We start from the raw sequence: 15235 nt of genomic DNA on the forward strand, positions 1-15235 counted from the left end.
ACTCCGCATTCAGGAATTTCCGGGAATTTCAACGTTCAGCTCTCTGCGAGCCATGCTAAATCCCACGCAGAAGCGGAAAAAGAATCTACTCTAGTTGGCGCTGCCTGGCAACCAGTGCAAACAAATTGATGGCTACACAGAGCGAGCCATTAGTGTTAAATTGAAACACAAGATTAAAAGAAGTACTTGGAATTACGATTACGACAGTGACGATTGATTCCTGAGGGTCACATTAGGTTGGGCAGCCGAATTGCCCAGTTGAAAATTCAACACGACGATTGTTAGCTACATTTTTTAGTTCCGCTCAAAGAATTCGGCTGGTCGAACACATTCCTTGCTACAATAGGTGGCCACGGCCACCCTCAGGTAGCTCGTCCGATGTTTGCTCAGGGGTATTTGTCTCGCAACAGGAGAATAGCGCACGTGCTTCCTCCCTTATTCAATGATTCGTTTCGCCGTCATAATCTTTGCTGCTTATGAGCGACTCACACGATTTATCTTTTGAACAATGGCACCTCATAACTCTCGGCCTTTTGCTGCTCTTGCATTTTTACTAAAATGTCACATAAATTTGGATCACTCCTGATTTTTATAAATTCAAAGCGTCTTCTAAATTTCATTGTTTAAATTTCTCTTCACAACGATGTACCGAAAATCGGCGAAAACATGAAAACCGATGCTTTGTTGGTTTTTGGTCTGGACGCTACAAAAAGTACTACAAGAACGCCGGTGACTAATTAGAGAAGCGACACAGCGACAGCCAGCGCAAGTAACAAAAGGAAGGTCAGCCAGTAGCCAGCCTTGTCCCTTGACTCGCTTGCGCTGATGGTCACAGTGGAGCCACGGAGCCACTGTCTCGATCTTTTAGGCCAGCGCTAAATGCCATCAACCCTATAGAGAACCGCACCCTTTTCTGATTGGTTGGAGGCGTTCTTGTAGCACTTTGCCAGATTCAGACCGAAAATCACTGAGTAACAGTTTTTACGTTCCCGCTGATTTTCAGCACGTCGTGTCGAAATAGGCTTCAGAGGTAAGATTTTGGGCTGCCTAACCAAATTCAACCCTGCAAGAATCGATTTACTCAGCCAAAGTTAAAATTCCACGCAGAGTGCTCCTTTTCAAACATTTCGAACCTGAATGGTCTTGATGGGGCTGACGTCGAAGCTGCGGAGGTAGGAGCCGACCAGGGCGGGCAGGGCGCAGACGACGGCGAGCACCCAGATGGCGAGAGCCACTGCCACGGTGAGCTTGGTGGCGCGGCCGACGTGCTTGCGCATGGGGTCCACGATTGCGAAGTAGCGGTCGGCGCTGAGTGCGGTCAGGGTGAAGACGGACACGCCGATGGACAGGTCCTTAACGAATTCGGACAGTTTGCAAATGAACTCGCCGTAGGGCCACGTTTCGATGGTGTAAACGGTCGAGGTGAAGGGCACGCACGTCAGGATGAGCAGCAGGTCGCCCACCGCCAGCGAGAAGATGTACGTGTTGGGCACGTTGCGCATTCGTCGGTGCCGGCAGAAGATGAGCACCAGCGTGCCGTTGCCCAGGACGCCAACCACGAAGATGGCGGCAAACAGCAACGGCACGATGTACGTCTCCGGCCGGTTCGGGAACTCGACGTAGCCCGTGTCCTGCGTCTCGTTGTCCCACGTTCCGTTCAGCAGCAAGCCGCTCGAGTTCCATGCCCACTCGTTCACGTCAGCTGCAACCAAAATTCATATTCTATTTTAGAGATTTCAATTTATTGTGCAATTGGACAAATAACCGTGTATAAATGCCTTAAGGCTCAAGTTTAAGTTAATTTTTTGGAAAATATTCTCTGAAGTCGTCCGGTGACGTAATGTAAGGGATTTTTGTGAGTTTTTTCTTTCACCTTCAGAAAAGAAGCTATATTATTGATTTTCCTACCTTGCTCCAAAATTGTAAAAAAAATAAATATGTGACTGGAAAAACAAACAAAAATGATTTCAGGCTAATAATTCAACCAATTATTTATTACTAAAAAATGTGTTCAAGCGAAACATTAATTCTAACTCTTCCTCGGACTTGAAGACGGGTTTAGAGTTTTGTGTTGACTTTAGACGCTTTTTCAGTTTTGGACAATTTTGAGTGAGAATTAAATGGCTTTAAATTGCATGATTCGTGCTTGTTTTTATCACCCCATTACGATCATAAGATCAAATTTCAGAAAAGTCGAACGTGTAAAATTCACAGCCCTATTACCGCAAACACGCTTTTCAATATTTCTCGGCTAGAAAGCTACCTTACTTTAATGTTGAACGATTTCATTATTCACGACGCGTTCTATTACCGAGAGTGAAGCTCACAATCAGTATTAAATTGGGCGGTAAAGTAAACTCTTCAGCCAGTAAAATTCCATTCATAATATATGCACGCGCAGGCTCTGGCTTGATTTTGAACCGGTTTGGTGCTTCAAAAGTCACAAAGACAAGTTGAACACGGCTCTTTTGATCGCGTCGAATCGCAATTCTGTGCCTTATTCACCGGGAAGAGAGCGACATTTTTATTCATTGCGAGTTCTGAATAACGGGCGGAACGCACTTCTCAAAAGCTTTTGGGGGAAATAAGATGAGAGGAGCCGAGAGGATAATATTATTGCTCTTGTTTCGTTTCTTTTCAAAGGAATACATAGAAGACCTGTTATTTTACATTCAACTGCAGCTAGGTTTCTGCTACTGCTGCCGACACTGATTTTAATTGGACCCTGGATAGAACAAAAGGTCCCGAATTTTCAATCGATTTATTTGTTTCTCACCCAGTCTAAAGTTTTGATGGCCTCTGAGCAAACATTTGCCCGTTTCAGCCAGTTTGAAGTCGACTGACTAACTGTTCGCTAAGTGTGCTCCATCATCTCAAGGGGTCCTGTCCACCACTCTAACTCATAACTAAATTTCCCAACTTGCGTTCAATTGAATCTTCCAACTAAGCGTTTCTCACAAACACAAATTAGTCCAATATCGGATTTCGTTAAATGAAAACTGCTGCGGTGTTTGTTTTGCTTCAATTCATTAAGATGGAGTTGTAAAACGCAGAGTCATGGTGGAAGAGCCGTGTGTTGCTGTGAATGTCGGCGGAAAAAACAGCAGCCTGAAAACACAGCAGCTTGCTTGTTGAATGCATACGCGATCGCTTCCCGCACTGCTCTCATGAATAATTAATCTTATGTTCAGCTACTGCGTGTATGGGTGTATGTGCAGCTGACCGAGTGCCTGCAGAGCGCCGGTTATGCAAATTGCCCGACGGCCCCGCTCAACCGGTTGCCTACCCACGCAGTCCGAAATGCCAAAAGCCTCGCCAGGAAAACACTCCGGCTGATAAACAGTTTTTTGCGCAGCTTGAACGCCTCAAACGGAAAATATTTGTTCAATATTTTTCATCGCAATGATAATTAGATTTTGCGGATAGCATGAAATAACAATTAAAAGTCCAGCGAAATTCATTTTTACCTTAAATATTTCCGTTTAAATTTTCGAGAAAATAGGCTCTACAGTTTTCATGCTAATAAAGAGGCAAGACAAGTACTGTCTAAAATCAATATTTATTTCAAAAGGAGGGAAATTTCGCACAACATTGGATTTATCGTGACGAAAGGAATCGAAATGAGGCTAAAAATCAAGACAAACCAATTATTATGTAGAGACGTGTTGTAGAATATTTAATTTAATTGTTATTCAGCCCTAATTTGAGGAGGTTATCATTCAAAATAGCAATTCGACCAATTTCTAATTTCAGTCAATAATTCTCGTTAGTTTTAATTGTTGTCCTCTAAGAATCATCCCCTTTAAACAATTTTATTTGATTTATTCAACACAAGGTAAAATTGTTGCTAGCAAACGAAATTATTTTGAGCCCAAAAGTGAAAGGTACATTTCGTCCTGGTCCCGGCAAAATTGCGCAACGTTCAACAAACACCCAAATTTTCATTGTCGAATTGATTGTTAACCTTTTCTTGCAACAAGGAAATTCGCGTTTGGTTGTTGAAAGTTACTCAATTTTGCCGGGACCAGGACGATTTTGTAAGACGGAACAATGGACCAGGCCGCATTTTTCATGCTTCCCTCGGTGGATTTGTTGCAAATGACCGTTGTCAAGGAGACACTTAATGAGAAGGAGTCGCTCGCATTCACAAGCATTTCGGTCTCTTCTCAAGTGCGCTCACTCATTCGGATGGAGTCTCAGCTAATAATCGCTGCCGTGCCGGCTTTTTCCTCGCGCCTCATTAAATCTGTCTTATCTCACGAACTATGCGCGCGTATTCATTCACTCATTCAGCCTTATTGAATTACCCGGCAGAGAGCAGAAACGCATTTCGCCCAGCTAGCATTTCCAGAAACGCAAGTTTTCGGGCCAAGCCGACGCAAACTTTTGGCACGGCGCAGCAGATTTCACCGCGACTTTATGGCCCGCACTCTCGAGAGATATCGCTTTTCCATTACCATTTTTCTGAAGCCAGCCAGAGTTCGGGGAAATGATCCCTTTTCGGTCACAACAAACATCAAATAACAATTTTCATCAGTCGTTTCCGTTAAGAGCGTCTGAAATTTCGTTCTTACTTAGTGCGAATAAAAAATAATGGATTGACTTTGAACGAGAGAAAATTGCTGCCTCCCATAAAAAGAGAGAAGCCAATCAGGTAGCTATCGCCCAACAACTGCCTCAATCCAGTAAAATATAAAAAACGAATATGTAGCAAAAAATCCTCGAAACAGGAAATTCATCTAAAGCCCTAGATTGTTCTTTCGTTGCTGGTCAACGTAGAAAATTGTGAAAAAAATTTCGATACTGAGAAGTTGGAGAAGTTATTTTATTGTTTGTGGCGTGATTCGCCAACGTTATAATGGAATGGGTCGGATTGCCGTTGGGGCAGAATGGCGGCGAGGGCAGAATAACAATGCTCGAGATTAGCATGTATGGCTTGGCGTGTGTTCTGGTGTGAGAAGAGCCCTTTGCACGACTCCTTCGGCATCGACTGCAAGCAGACTGTGAATGAATCAGCATAACAACTCGGAGAATTCCACAAGTCAGACGTGAAACGAACTGTAAATCAAACGCAGCGCGAAGACAGACCTTTTCCTCGTAATAGTGAAAAGGTACCTGTAAAATGGCACCAAAATCGATGATTTCGAACTTTGTTTCGTGTTATGTCAGGGTCGGACCTATAAGGTTGAAATTGACCTCTAATAGTCCAATTTAGTATGTAGTGCCCCTGAGGATTCTAATTCACCTCACACGAAGCAATTAAATACACCTCAAGTAAATCAGACACGAGAAATTAGATTTTATCAACGTAACGCAATCAATTTAAGGGCCATGCAGGGCGGAGCGGTCTTTAACCATTTTTAAATTTCAAACTTTACTATCGCAATTGCCATTATGAAACGTATTTGCACTCGTGCAGAATTTCGCGGGCTACATTTTTTGCCTGTAATTAGAAAAAAATGCAGGGGGACATCACCCTGATAAAAATCAAAACATTCGAAAAAATATCACGAAAGGTCACCTTGACCTTTAAGCTGCAACTTTTCACCAAATTTAGAACTTAAAATTTAGGTTTGCACGGGAAAGTTTCAAGATCATATCTCAACTTATTCTAGAGCTACAGACCATATTCCATTTTCTGGGTGTTTAGATTAAGATGTAACCAATAAATAGGGAACCAGGCTCGAAACTCGGAATTGCCCCGTTTCTAAGCAAGAACTGGCTTCGGCATCACTTCAAAAATTTAAACGGAAAAAATCGCTCCAAATTCGTCTGGAACTGCCCATTATCTTTCAGTGTGGGCTGTTTTGCGGCCCACTGGCGTCTCAAATGCATTAAAAAGACTCTGGAGCGATGTAAATTTGGTTGGCTGCTGACTAGGGTTCGTAAAGCAGACCAGACACCGCCTATTCGGGGGTCTGATTGCGGGCGGAGGTCTGACTAGAACTGCGTGATTAAAATTCTCTCTTCGAACTGGTTCGCTCCCTCGTGTTTGCCCCGGAATAAATTAGTTAAAATAGTCCATATCACTCGGTTAAAAGCCGTGACCAACTGTTCCTCCACAATTGGATAATTCGCCAACCAAGCACGTCGCACGACTCTCAGGGAAAAATTGCCTGTCGACGACCACGCCAATTCTACTCTTCACAGTTAACGAGGCGTGTCATTTTCGGTGAGCCGAGCAGGAGAGTCCGTCGTCCTCGCCTTCATAGCGCTGCTGCTGCGTTCTAATTAGGCAGCGGCGGGAGTGAAATTGGCCAGACGGGCTTCTTTTCTTTCTCTTGGCGGCCTCCCTTGTGCTCACGTTCGCAGTGGAAAGCCTGCTGACCAAACAACAGAAACAATGCGTTTCTCTCTCTGTCAGCGCCAGACAAAAAGGGAGAAAAGCTGCACTATTTGCCTTCTCAAATCGCATTACCAGCTAAGGGTCGTTTGTTCCATTTCCTTGCTCCCAACAGTGTACATAATGTGAAATTGAGAAGATCGACTATTTTTTCCGAGCTTTCAATCGTTGCGGGACCATACAATAAGCAAAAATCATGCAATTTGAAGCTACTTGAACCATCCTTTAAATCATCAAATATATATTTTTTAGTTCAATTGCTGAAATTTGGTTTCAGAACATGTTTGACACCAATTTTTTATTTACCTATTTATCCTGGTAAATACCCTGGTGGCCATCCACGTTGCGTCCACGAAACCTCGTCCGTCGATTTTACGTGGATGAGTTCCACGAACATAATTTATTTTGGCTTTTTTCACACTCGTCTGGAAATACTTTCCCTTTCGATGTTTGACCATTTTTAATCAGATTTGGTTTCAATTTTCGGGTTTTTAGGGCAAAATTAACGTCCGTAGAACTCACGCGTGGATATGTTATTATTACTTTCTGGAAAAAATCGCCTTTTCAGATAAAGGGAATTTTATGAAATTTGGCCCAATATTTTAGGGTGCGATGTATATGACCACTAAAAAATTCGTCCAAATCTGAGGACCCTTGCCAAAAGGGTGTCGACAATGTTTGTTTCATATTAAAACTCACAGTTTTTCGAGGAAAATTCCATAATTATATCAGGGTGAATTGTGCTAAAAACAGATACCTAAAAAACCATCTAACACTGACAATTTAACTCCAAGAAGTAATCTAAAATTCACAGCTCTGATTATGTACAATTGTTTACTATAAAATTTTTAATCATTCGCTCCTCTGCAGTTGAATCCCAATGGATGTCGTGCAAAAGCACATCACATTATGCCGAATTTTCGAATGGAAGACCCACTTTGAGCTGGCACGAGGAACAAACTTCGGAGGCGTAATGACGGCGGCACAGGCAAGCGAGGAAAATGACTTTGAATTTTCGCCGGGCCAAGGGAGCTCAGTCCAACTCAATTAAACACCGATCGCGCAGCACTTGGGCCGAGTTTGTCTTGCGAAATGAGATAATAGCTACCGGGCCGAGTTATGCTGGCGGGCTGCAAGAGTAAATTATTTCCATTGCAGCGTTGCGAGTTATACGCAGTCCCGTCCAAATATTTGCCGACACATTAAAGTGAAACCGAGAACCAGAGCAAGCAGCGTACGTGTTCCCGCTTTTTGCGGAGCGGAACTTTGTAGGTCGTGTTAGCAAACACGCGAGTCGAGCTGAGCTTCTGAAGGTTATTCGCAGGAAACAAGAAAAAATATATTCTGTTATAATTAAAGACGGCTTCCTCGGGATATAGCGAGCTGTTTATTTTTCCGTAATTCTGCATAAATTTCATGCTCAACTAATTTCAGCTGCTGATTGCCCTTATTCATGAGCTAATAAGAGCTGAGGAAAATCAGCAGCCGAAACTAGTTAAGCAGAAATTTTATGTAAACTACGAAAAAATAAACAGCGAGGAAGGCGCCTACAATTTCAACTGAAAATTAGTTACCTGCAATCATTGGTGTCTACCAAAAATTCAATCTTTGTATCGAAAAAATAATTTGTTCACCTGGAAAACAAAAGATGACCTTCGAATGTGGAAATATGAGGAATGTGTGATACTTTGAAGTTTATTTTAATATAAAAGCCTTTGAATATAGAACAGAGGCCGTGGAATTAGCGAAATTAGATGCCAAAGTGGTTTTATTAGATTCACTCGACCCCGAGAGCAACTTTCTGTGAGAGGAACGCCGAGGAACGCAATGAATGATTAGATTACACACGGCGTGGGAGCCGTTTCGAGCCCAAAGCAAACTCTGGTAAACTTGGCACAATGCAAAATGCACTCAACCGCATTCCTACATTTAACTGCCTACGCATATGCCGTAATTGCTTTTGCAGGTAAATTAAACTAGATTCGACCTGTTCAAAGCACTAGTCGGTGTTCATAGTTTCAACTGGAATGTACGGTCAACAGTAAATTGAAAGTAACTCTCGTAATAGAGAGATTATAAAGTTTTGTAAAATACACACAGTTGATTGACACCAGGGGTAAAAACGTTAATATTCTAAAACGATTTTGCTTTTAAGCGGAGTTTGCTTTTCCATTTACGACTTTTTTACGCCCAGGGCACTCTCAATCATATTCTATCCTCGGAAAAGCCGTGTCCCACAGGACATGGGGAAAACACACACAAGATAAACAGCGCCAAAAAGCCACGTTTTCAATAATATTATATTGTGCGCGGTGGCTGATCGAAAAATAATAGTGTCGCCACCAGCTAGCAGCGAATTTTTCTCACCGCTTCCGAACCGATCACCTTCGCCCGTGTTGTGATGAACCATTTCGTTTCCTGTCATCAAAACTTCCTTATTTTTTATCATATATATGTTGAGTTTTTCCTGGCATGTTTTCATCCACCAAAAGTATTAGCATTGCTATAAATATTTTTTTGCTTAAATATCAGACTACCAGTGTCTCTGACAATCGGTTTGATATTTTAAGAGGAACAATTGAAAATAAAGGAAGCAATTCTATTACCTTTATCAATTTTGGCTTTAACTATTTTCTTAAGGATTAGTATAATATGCATTGAAAACAATCATATCTTGGGGCCATAATTATTAATCCATTTTAAAATCTCTCGTTTGAACTGCAATCTACAATAAACTATGTTTATTTTCTACTCTTAAGTTTGAGGAGCTGAAGCTAGAGCTTTTCTCATTACAGCGTGCTATTTGCGCATAAATCCATTTAAACTTCCTGATAACTTCTTTATTACACCATTCTTTTGAATCTGACAAGAGATTGAACAAACACTTCCCAAGAAAATGTCTTTGCGATGATTCAGAATTCGGTTATTGTTCACGACGCTGCTGGTGAGACAAATTTTTCTGCTTAATGCGCCAGAACGTGAAATTTATTCTGGCGCCGCTTAAATTGCTCGAGCCAGTTGCCAGTTTTATTGCGTATTTAGAAATCAATATCGAATTTTGCCGCACGAAAATTCGATATTGCCTCACCCGAGTCCCGTTTTGTTTATTTTCCAGTGGCGCTTCAGAAACCAGATTAAACGCGGCAAATCTAATTTTCTTGCCATAGCAGGTAATGAGATTTTGACGGAACCACCAAACTGGATTTTTGCTCAGCTCCATGCCCGAAATTACCAGGAATTCCGCGATCGATGCTAAACAGGATTTACCTTTTAATATTAAGCCTGTTGCTTCAGGCATTAAACTGTCAGTCGAACTGGATATTTCTATTTCACATGAAGTCTATAATGAGGGACAAAAAGCATAGTTATTTTATCTTCAAGGGAGATTAATTTGAACCAATTGCATGCGGAATAGAAAAAACGGTTTTAGCTAAAAAATTTATTCAAATTAAGCATTTTCATTGCTTCGTATAGCCTATTATATGTAGAATTTAGCAAGTTTATCCTTAAATGTGCAAAATAAAATTATGTTAGGACAAAGTAATAGTCAAATTTCGTATTTTGCAAAATTTATCTCAAAATTTAAACGATTAATCAATGGTTTCTCGCTTGATTTGAATTCCTCTCGATGCAATTCGTATGAAGTAAATTTCTCTTTTGGTGAAATAAATCATGATTTTCAATAGGAAGACAGTGCTTACCGCTTGAATAGCATGCAAGCTTTGGAGCCAATTTTTACAGAAATTTAAACCTAGGAAAATTGGTTAATGGATCTCCTTTCCAATTTTTAGATAAAATTTCAAGTAAAGATAACAATTTATTAATATTACTGTAAAACTTACTTTCATTAATTTTTTTTTCAGATATAAAACAATATACTAATAAATGGCTAAAAATAGCAATGATGAGAAAGAGGACTGCGAAATCGATATCAGTCTTGATACGCGCTGCAATAAAGAAAGCTATTCTCGTTTGCTGTGTGGGTGACAAGACAAGGAAAACGCATTTTCTCGGCTACTGCTGTCATAACCGCGGTCCCAACGCAGGAACTGATTATCGTGGCGAGAGAAACATGAAGCTTTGTTTGGGTGTTGACGGACGAGACGCGGAAGACAATGAATGCGAATGTGACCACGCCGACAGACCCCATGATGGCAATTTGATCGGAAATCGATAAATAATATTCGGCTCTTCGGCCCTCGGGAGCAAAAAGAGAGTTGCTCCCTTATTATCGGAAAATGTGTACTGCGAGAGAACCATGTTCTTTTAATCGAAATGGGTTATTTTGAGAACGCCGGAGAAAAGGTATGATATCTGCCATCAGTTTGGAAATTGCGAATTTTCTCCAGAGATAAAAATAGTTGCCATTAGTTGCATCTCACTTTTCTTGTCAGGAAAATTGGCAAGGAAATTAATTCTTGGCATGTGTGGTTAAGATTGACAATTCACATTGTCCCCCCTGTTGGTGCAGACATTTAGTTGGCAACTAAAACACAGCAGGGAATAATGTTGTGGGTATTTGGATTTCGTGTCGACAATGATCCTTGCGCGTTAATCCCGGCCAGAGAGTCGTGAGTGGATCTAGATATCGGACCTCAAATTAAAAGCGATGTTGCATATTCATAAACTGCCATAAATTCAAGTTTCTTGAAGATCCGAAGTAAATAAAACCGCTCAAGAAATTTGGAAGCTGTCATTGCGATGGAAAGAAACTTTATCGTCTGACGTTTGCGTGTGAAAGGGTTGTAAATTGGCAATATTGAGGGCAAGGAGCTTCTGGAGCAAGTTATTGCAGATGTGACGCGTCACATGGGCGTAATTTTATTGTAATGGGAGCGAGGCAGCTCCTTGAGTTTGACATGTGTGCTCAAAGGGTGGAAAACGGAAAACTTTCAGTTGCAGCTGCATGTATTTACGCGCCCAAGTCTGAGTTCTCTCCGATAACTGGAGCGCGAAAAAGTTGCCCCAGGCAGAAAGTTTTCGTCCGGACGACTAGCCAACAAATAAAAACTGCGGATCTACTCCCGAGAATTGATATAAATCACGATCGGGATTCCATTATTGCGGTGTGAAAAGCCACTCTAGACTCTACTGCATATATTTTATCCTCCAACTATGCACATGCACCCATTTCAGTCTATTTCGAGGCGAGATTTTATGCGTCAGATAAAAATGAATTACGGCGAGCCGGACATAATGTTGCAGACGCGTATTTAGCGTGTATTTGCACCGACAGTTGGTGCGAAACACGCGGGTGATAAATGGTGTCGTTCGATTATTTTATCCGAAATCCATCGGTGCGGCTGCAGCAGCAGTTTGTCGGCGTTTGCGGCTCGCTGCCAACGGCGGCAAATTCGTTTTGCACGCGCGCAAATTCAATTCGCGCAAACAATACGCGAAAATGGATTTGCAGGGCAGCGCTATTGTTTTAAGCTCACTCACAATCAATAAATTCCACAATCTAATTTGTTTGTTAAAGGCAGGCTTTCAAAACAGAGCCATTTTGTGAGGGAATCATTTAAAACAGACCAATTTCAGCTCACAAATCTGTTTCTGAAAACAAACGCCGTCGGTTCTGATGAAACGCATACACACTGTTTCTGTTTCTTTGCTACATACCTGTGCAGTTATCGTTTTTTTTGTCAGAAATCAAAACGCCTTTAAAGTTGATTAGGCACATAATTTATTTGATTTACTAGCTAAAATAGGAAGTTGATCAAATTGTTATGTAGTTATAACAATACCATATATTTTCGTGGCATATTTCGATTCCTCTCGTTGAGATCTAGCCAACGACAAAAAATAATATTTAAAGTAAGGAAACAGTTCTCAACATATGGAAAGCACGTAACCATGCTTTTTTTAAATTTAGCTCAAACTGAATTAGCTAATGCATTGGCAACAAGGATTTTCCGGGCTTTCGCACTTTCAATTTGCTTCAAATCACGCTATTTCACCCTGGAAAGTCCAACTAATGGTATGAGAATTCAACTAGATATGTTTGTGTGAAACTAAAACCCAGTAAACTGATTTTGATCGTTCATTAACCGCACTTGCTTTGCCGTGAGTTCTCTGTCAGATGGATAATTATTTGCGTTTGCTAGAAGGAGCGAGAGAGCCAGTCGTCGGCTTGTGCATCGGTGCGTGCGTTTGTTCGCCGCTTTTGGCAGCTGCACAATCAGATATGGTCTCCGGACGGGGTGAATTAATTGCGAGCCCCGGCAAACGTGGTGTTTCCAGCCGAGGGCGCGTGTCGTCCGGCACAAATATTTGACTTTGCTCGAACTCGAGTGTATGTGATGAAATGCGCCTTTGCTCTCTACCCCTATCACTCGCGCCTCTCTCTTTGATTGACGCCGCACGCGTTGCACCCGGCAAACATGACTCGAGTCCGTGTTTTCCTAATCAGATAGCTTCTGCTTTTGAGGCCACTCATGCTGTTGTATCATTAACCTGTAATTCGTCGCTGCTTTCGATGACTGAAACTGGAACCGGTATTTTTTAGTTGAAAAAAGGTCGTAAGTAAAAGAGGATTTTTTTAAAACGGATAAATAAAAAAATAAACCCACGCTCAATTTTATAAAATTCAAATGGCTGGTTTACTTAGGATGGATAGCTAGCAAAATTCTAAGTGGAAACAAATTAAATACTTTTGATTTATTTAATTATTTCCTCAGAATTGAAAAATGCAGTATCAATGAGTAAGTTTATGCAAAATTTTGTTAAAAATTGGCAATTATCTGATTAAAACCGATTTTTGGAACGTTTAAGCGTTTTCATTATTGGGGATAGAGAGGTTTGCACGCTCAATTAGTCACGTCAGTTGCTTACAACAAATAACAAAATGCATTTTAAAGCATTCTTGATGTAGTTGAAAAGAGGTTGACTCTCTTGTCTTCACACCCTTTGATGAACTGTAGTTTCACGGTGATATACACTAAATTCTGATGCGCAATGAGGTGCTAACAACAAGTATTGAAATAATTACGTTTTTAGGGCGCAAATAAAAGGATTTGAAGGGGTTGCACCCTTAAACTACTTCAGCTATCTAGGGGAAGTCGAGACAAGCATATCGGTGTGTGGTTTTTGAAAATCTGACCATTAGAAGCTGAGATTTGTGCGCGACAATATTTTATGAAAATTCGAAATTCGCATAGAACCCGCAAATAATAAAACTTCGGGATTTTTGTCAATGGAGTTTTTGGTCATTAGAGTAAAAAAATTGTCAAGATCCTGATAGTGAGATTTCTGTCAGAATTATGTACTATTCCTGGATATATTTAGGCTCCATTATTTTTATTAACGCCATGTGAAGACCTCAGCTCGCCTGGAGAGAGAAAAAGGTAAATAACGCTGGTCGAAATTTCTATATATATGTGCTTATTTTTTATTTTTCAATTTTTTCCGGCCGGCAGAAGCAATCAGTCCAGCCACAACATTTTGTCATTGCAAAAAAACGATAATGCCTTGATTGGACTTTTCAACGGCGAGGAAATCTAATTTCCTATACACGTTGTCAATTTTGTAAATATTTGATAATCATGTTTGTTCATTTCGCAAAATGCGCCACAGCAAATTTGCTTTCATCTGTTGGTGCCGCGAATTGCAACCAACTTTCCTAGAGGTAGAAACAATTTGTTCATATGCAGAACAGGTGTATTTTCATTCAATTAGAGTGGAGCATGGCAAACAAACAACGACCACAGGTTATTAAGCCGAAGCCGCACAGAGCAATCACCAATTTTTTCCCGCGCAGCGCACCCAAAAATCAATTCGGCACGAAAAGAGAGAGTCGCGTGACCAGTAGGGCGAACGACCCCAACCTGTTACCCCCGCCCGTGAAATTTATCGCTTATCAATACGCGTCGACAAGTGCTAAACGTGGAAAAATCGGCCATTTTTTAGCCATTTGCCCTGTTTGATCGCTAAATGGGCAAATTCATTCTCTGCATCCGTTTTGAGGTAGCTGAAAAAATACTTGTTGCGTGAGATTGTGGATCAGGAAACAGCTTATCTAATGATTACAAGGAGGGGGAAATCTTTAGTTGCGTAGTTTTTATTTGATTTATTTTCAGATTATACCGAGATATAAGATCTTCATTTTGATGTCGTCAAGTTCATTTTTTCGCTATCTGAACTAGCTAAAATTATAAATATTTTTGTGTATTCAGAATTTGTAAAAGCCGCCAACAGATGGCACCACCGTATAGTATCGATTCTAAGACACGCGTCCACTGCTATTTAGGACTCAGTCCTACATGCTTCTGTGCTTCCTGCGCTCATTATAATTTCTTTTGATGTGCTTAAACCAAAAATTAGTTCAAACAAAAAATATTTTCTGGCGTTTCAACGCTGGACTGTTTTTTGCTTTCAGCACATCAACGGAAATATTTTTAAGGACTGAATGCAAAGCATGCAGGATTAAGTCTAAAATCGTAGTAGAAGTGCCTTAAAAGCGATGTAAAAATGTTTTATATCATTTTAAAATTTATGTCAAAGGTATAGCTGTTTTTATTGTATGATCCAAATCCAATAAGAAAAATTTTTAATTTAAAATCCTCATCATGCACCTACTAAACTATTTGATATAATATTTAAGCTGCAAAAACGTCGCTAATTGTCCTATGGAAATGCAGCAGGATTTTTTGCGTACGTAGCAGATTAAAGTCCGTAGGAAAATTCTGCTTTGCAGTGTTAACAGAAAGGTCAGACGTTTGGTAAATGAGGACAGACCGCATATATATTTTATACCTTTTGGGCTTGGGCTGAAAGAGCTGAAAAGCCGCAACCGCGTTGTTGATCTTTCCGCACTCTCCCTGAGTTTTCGTTGCTGGTTTAGTAAACGAAAGGCCAATGAATAAGGCATCAAAGGCGGCCGACCGATTGACAATA

General features: G+C 40.8%; 1 protein-coding gene across 1 annotated transcript in view; it reads right to left on the minus strand.

Moving 5' to 3' along the window:
• The window catches only part of LOC135948239 (neuropeptide CCHamide-1 receptor-like), a 71962-nt gene that overhangs the window by 3451 nt on the left and 53276 nt on the right, over positions 1-15235 (minus strand). Inside the window, exon 3 of the mRNA XM_065497421.1 lies at positions 1134-1702. Coding sequence (XP_065353493.1) covers positions 1134-1702 — 569 coding nt within the window. The remainder of the gene's footprint in view (positions 1-1133; positions 1703-15235) is intronic.

This window comes from Cloeon dipterum, chromosome 1 (genome assembly GCF_949628265.1).
Source record: "Cloeon dipterum chromosome 1, ieCloDipt1.1, whole genome shotgun sequence".
In the NCBI taxonomy this organism is placed as follows: domain Eukaryota; kingdom Metazoa; phylum Arthropoda; class Insecta; order Ephemeroptera; family Baetidae; genus Cloeon; species Cloeon dipterum.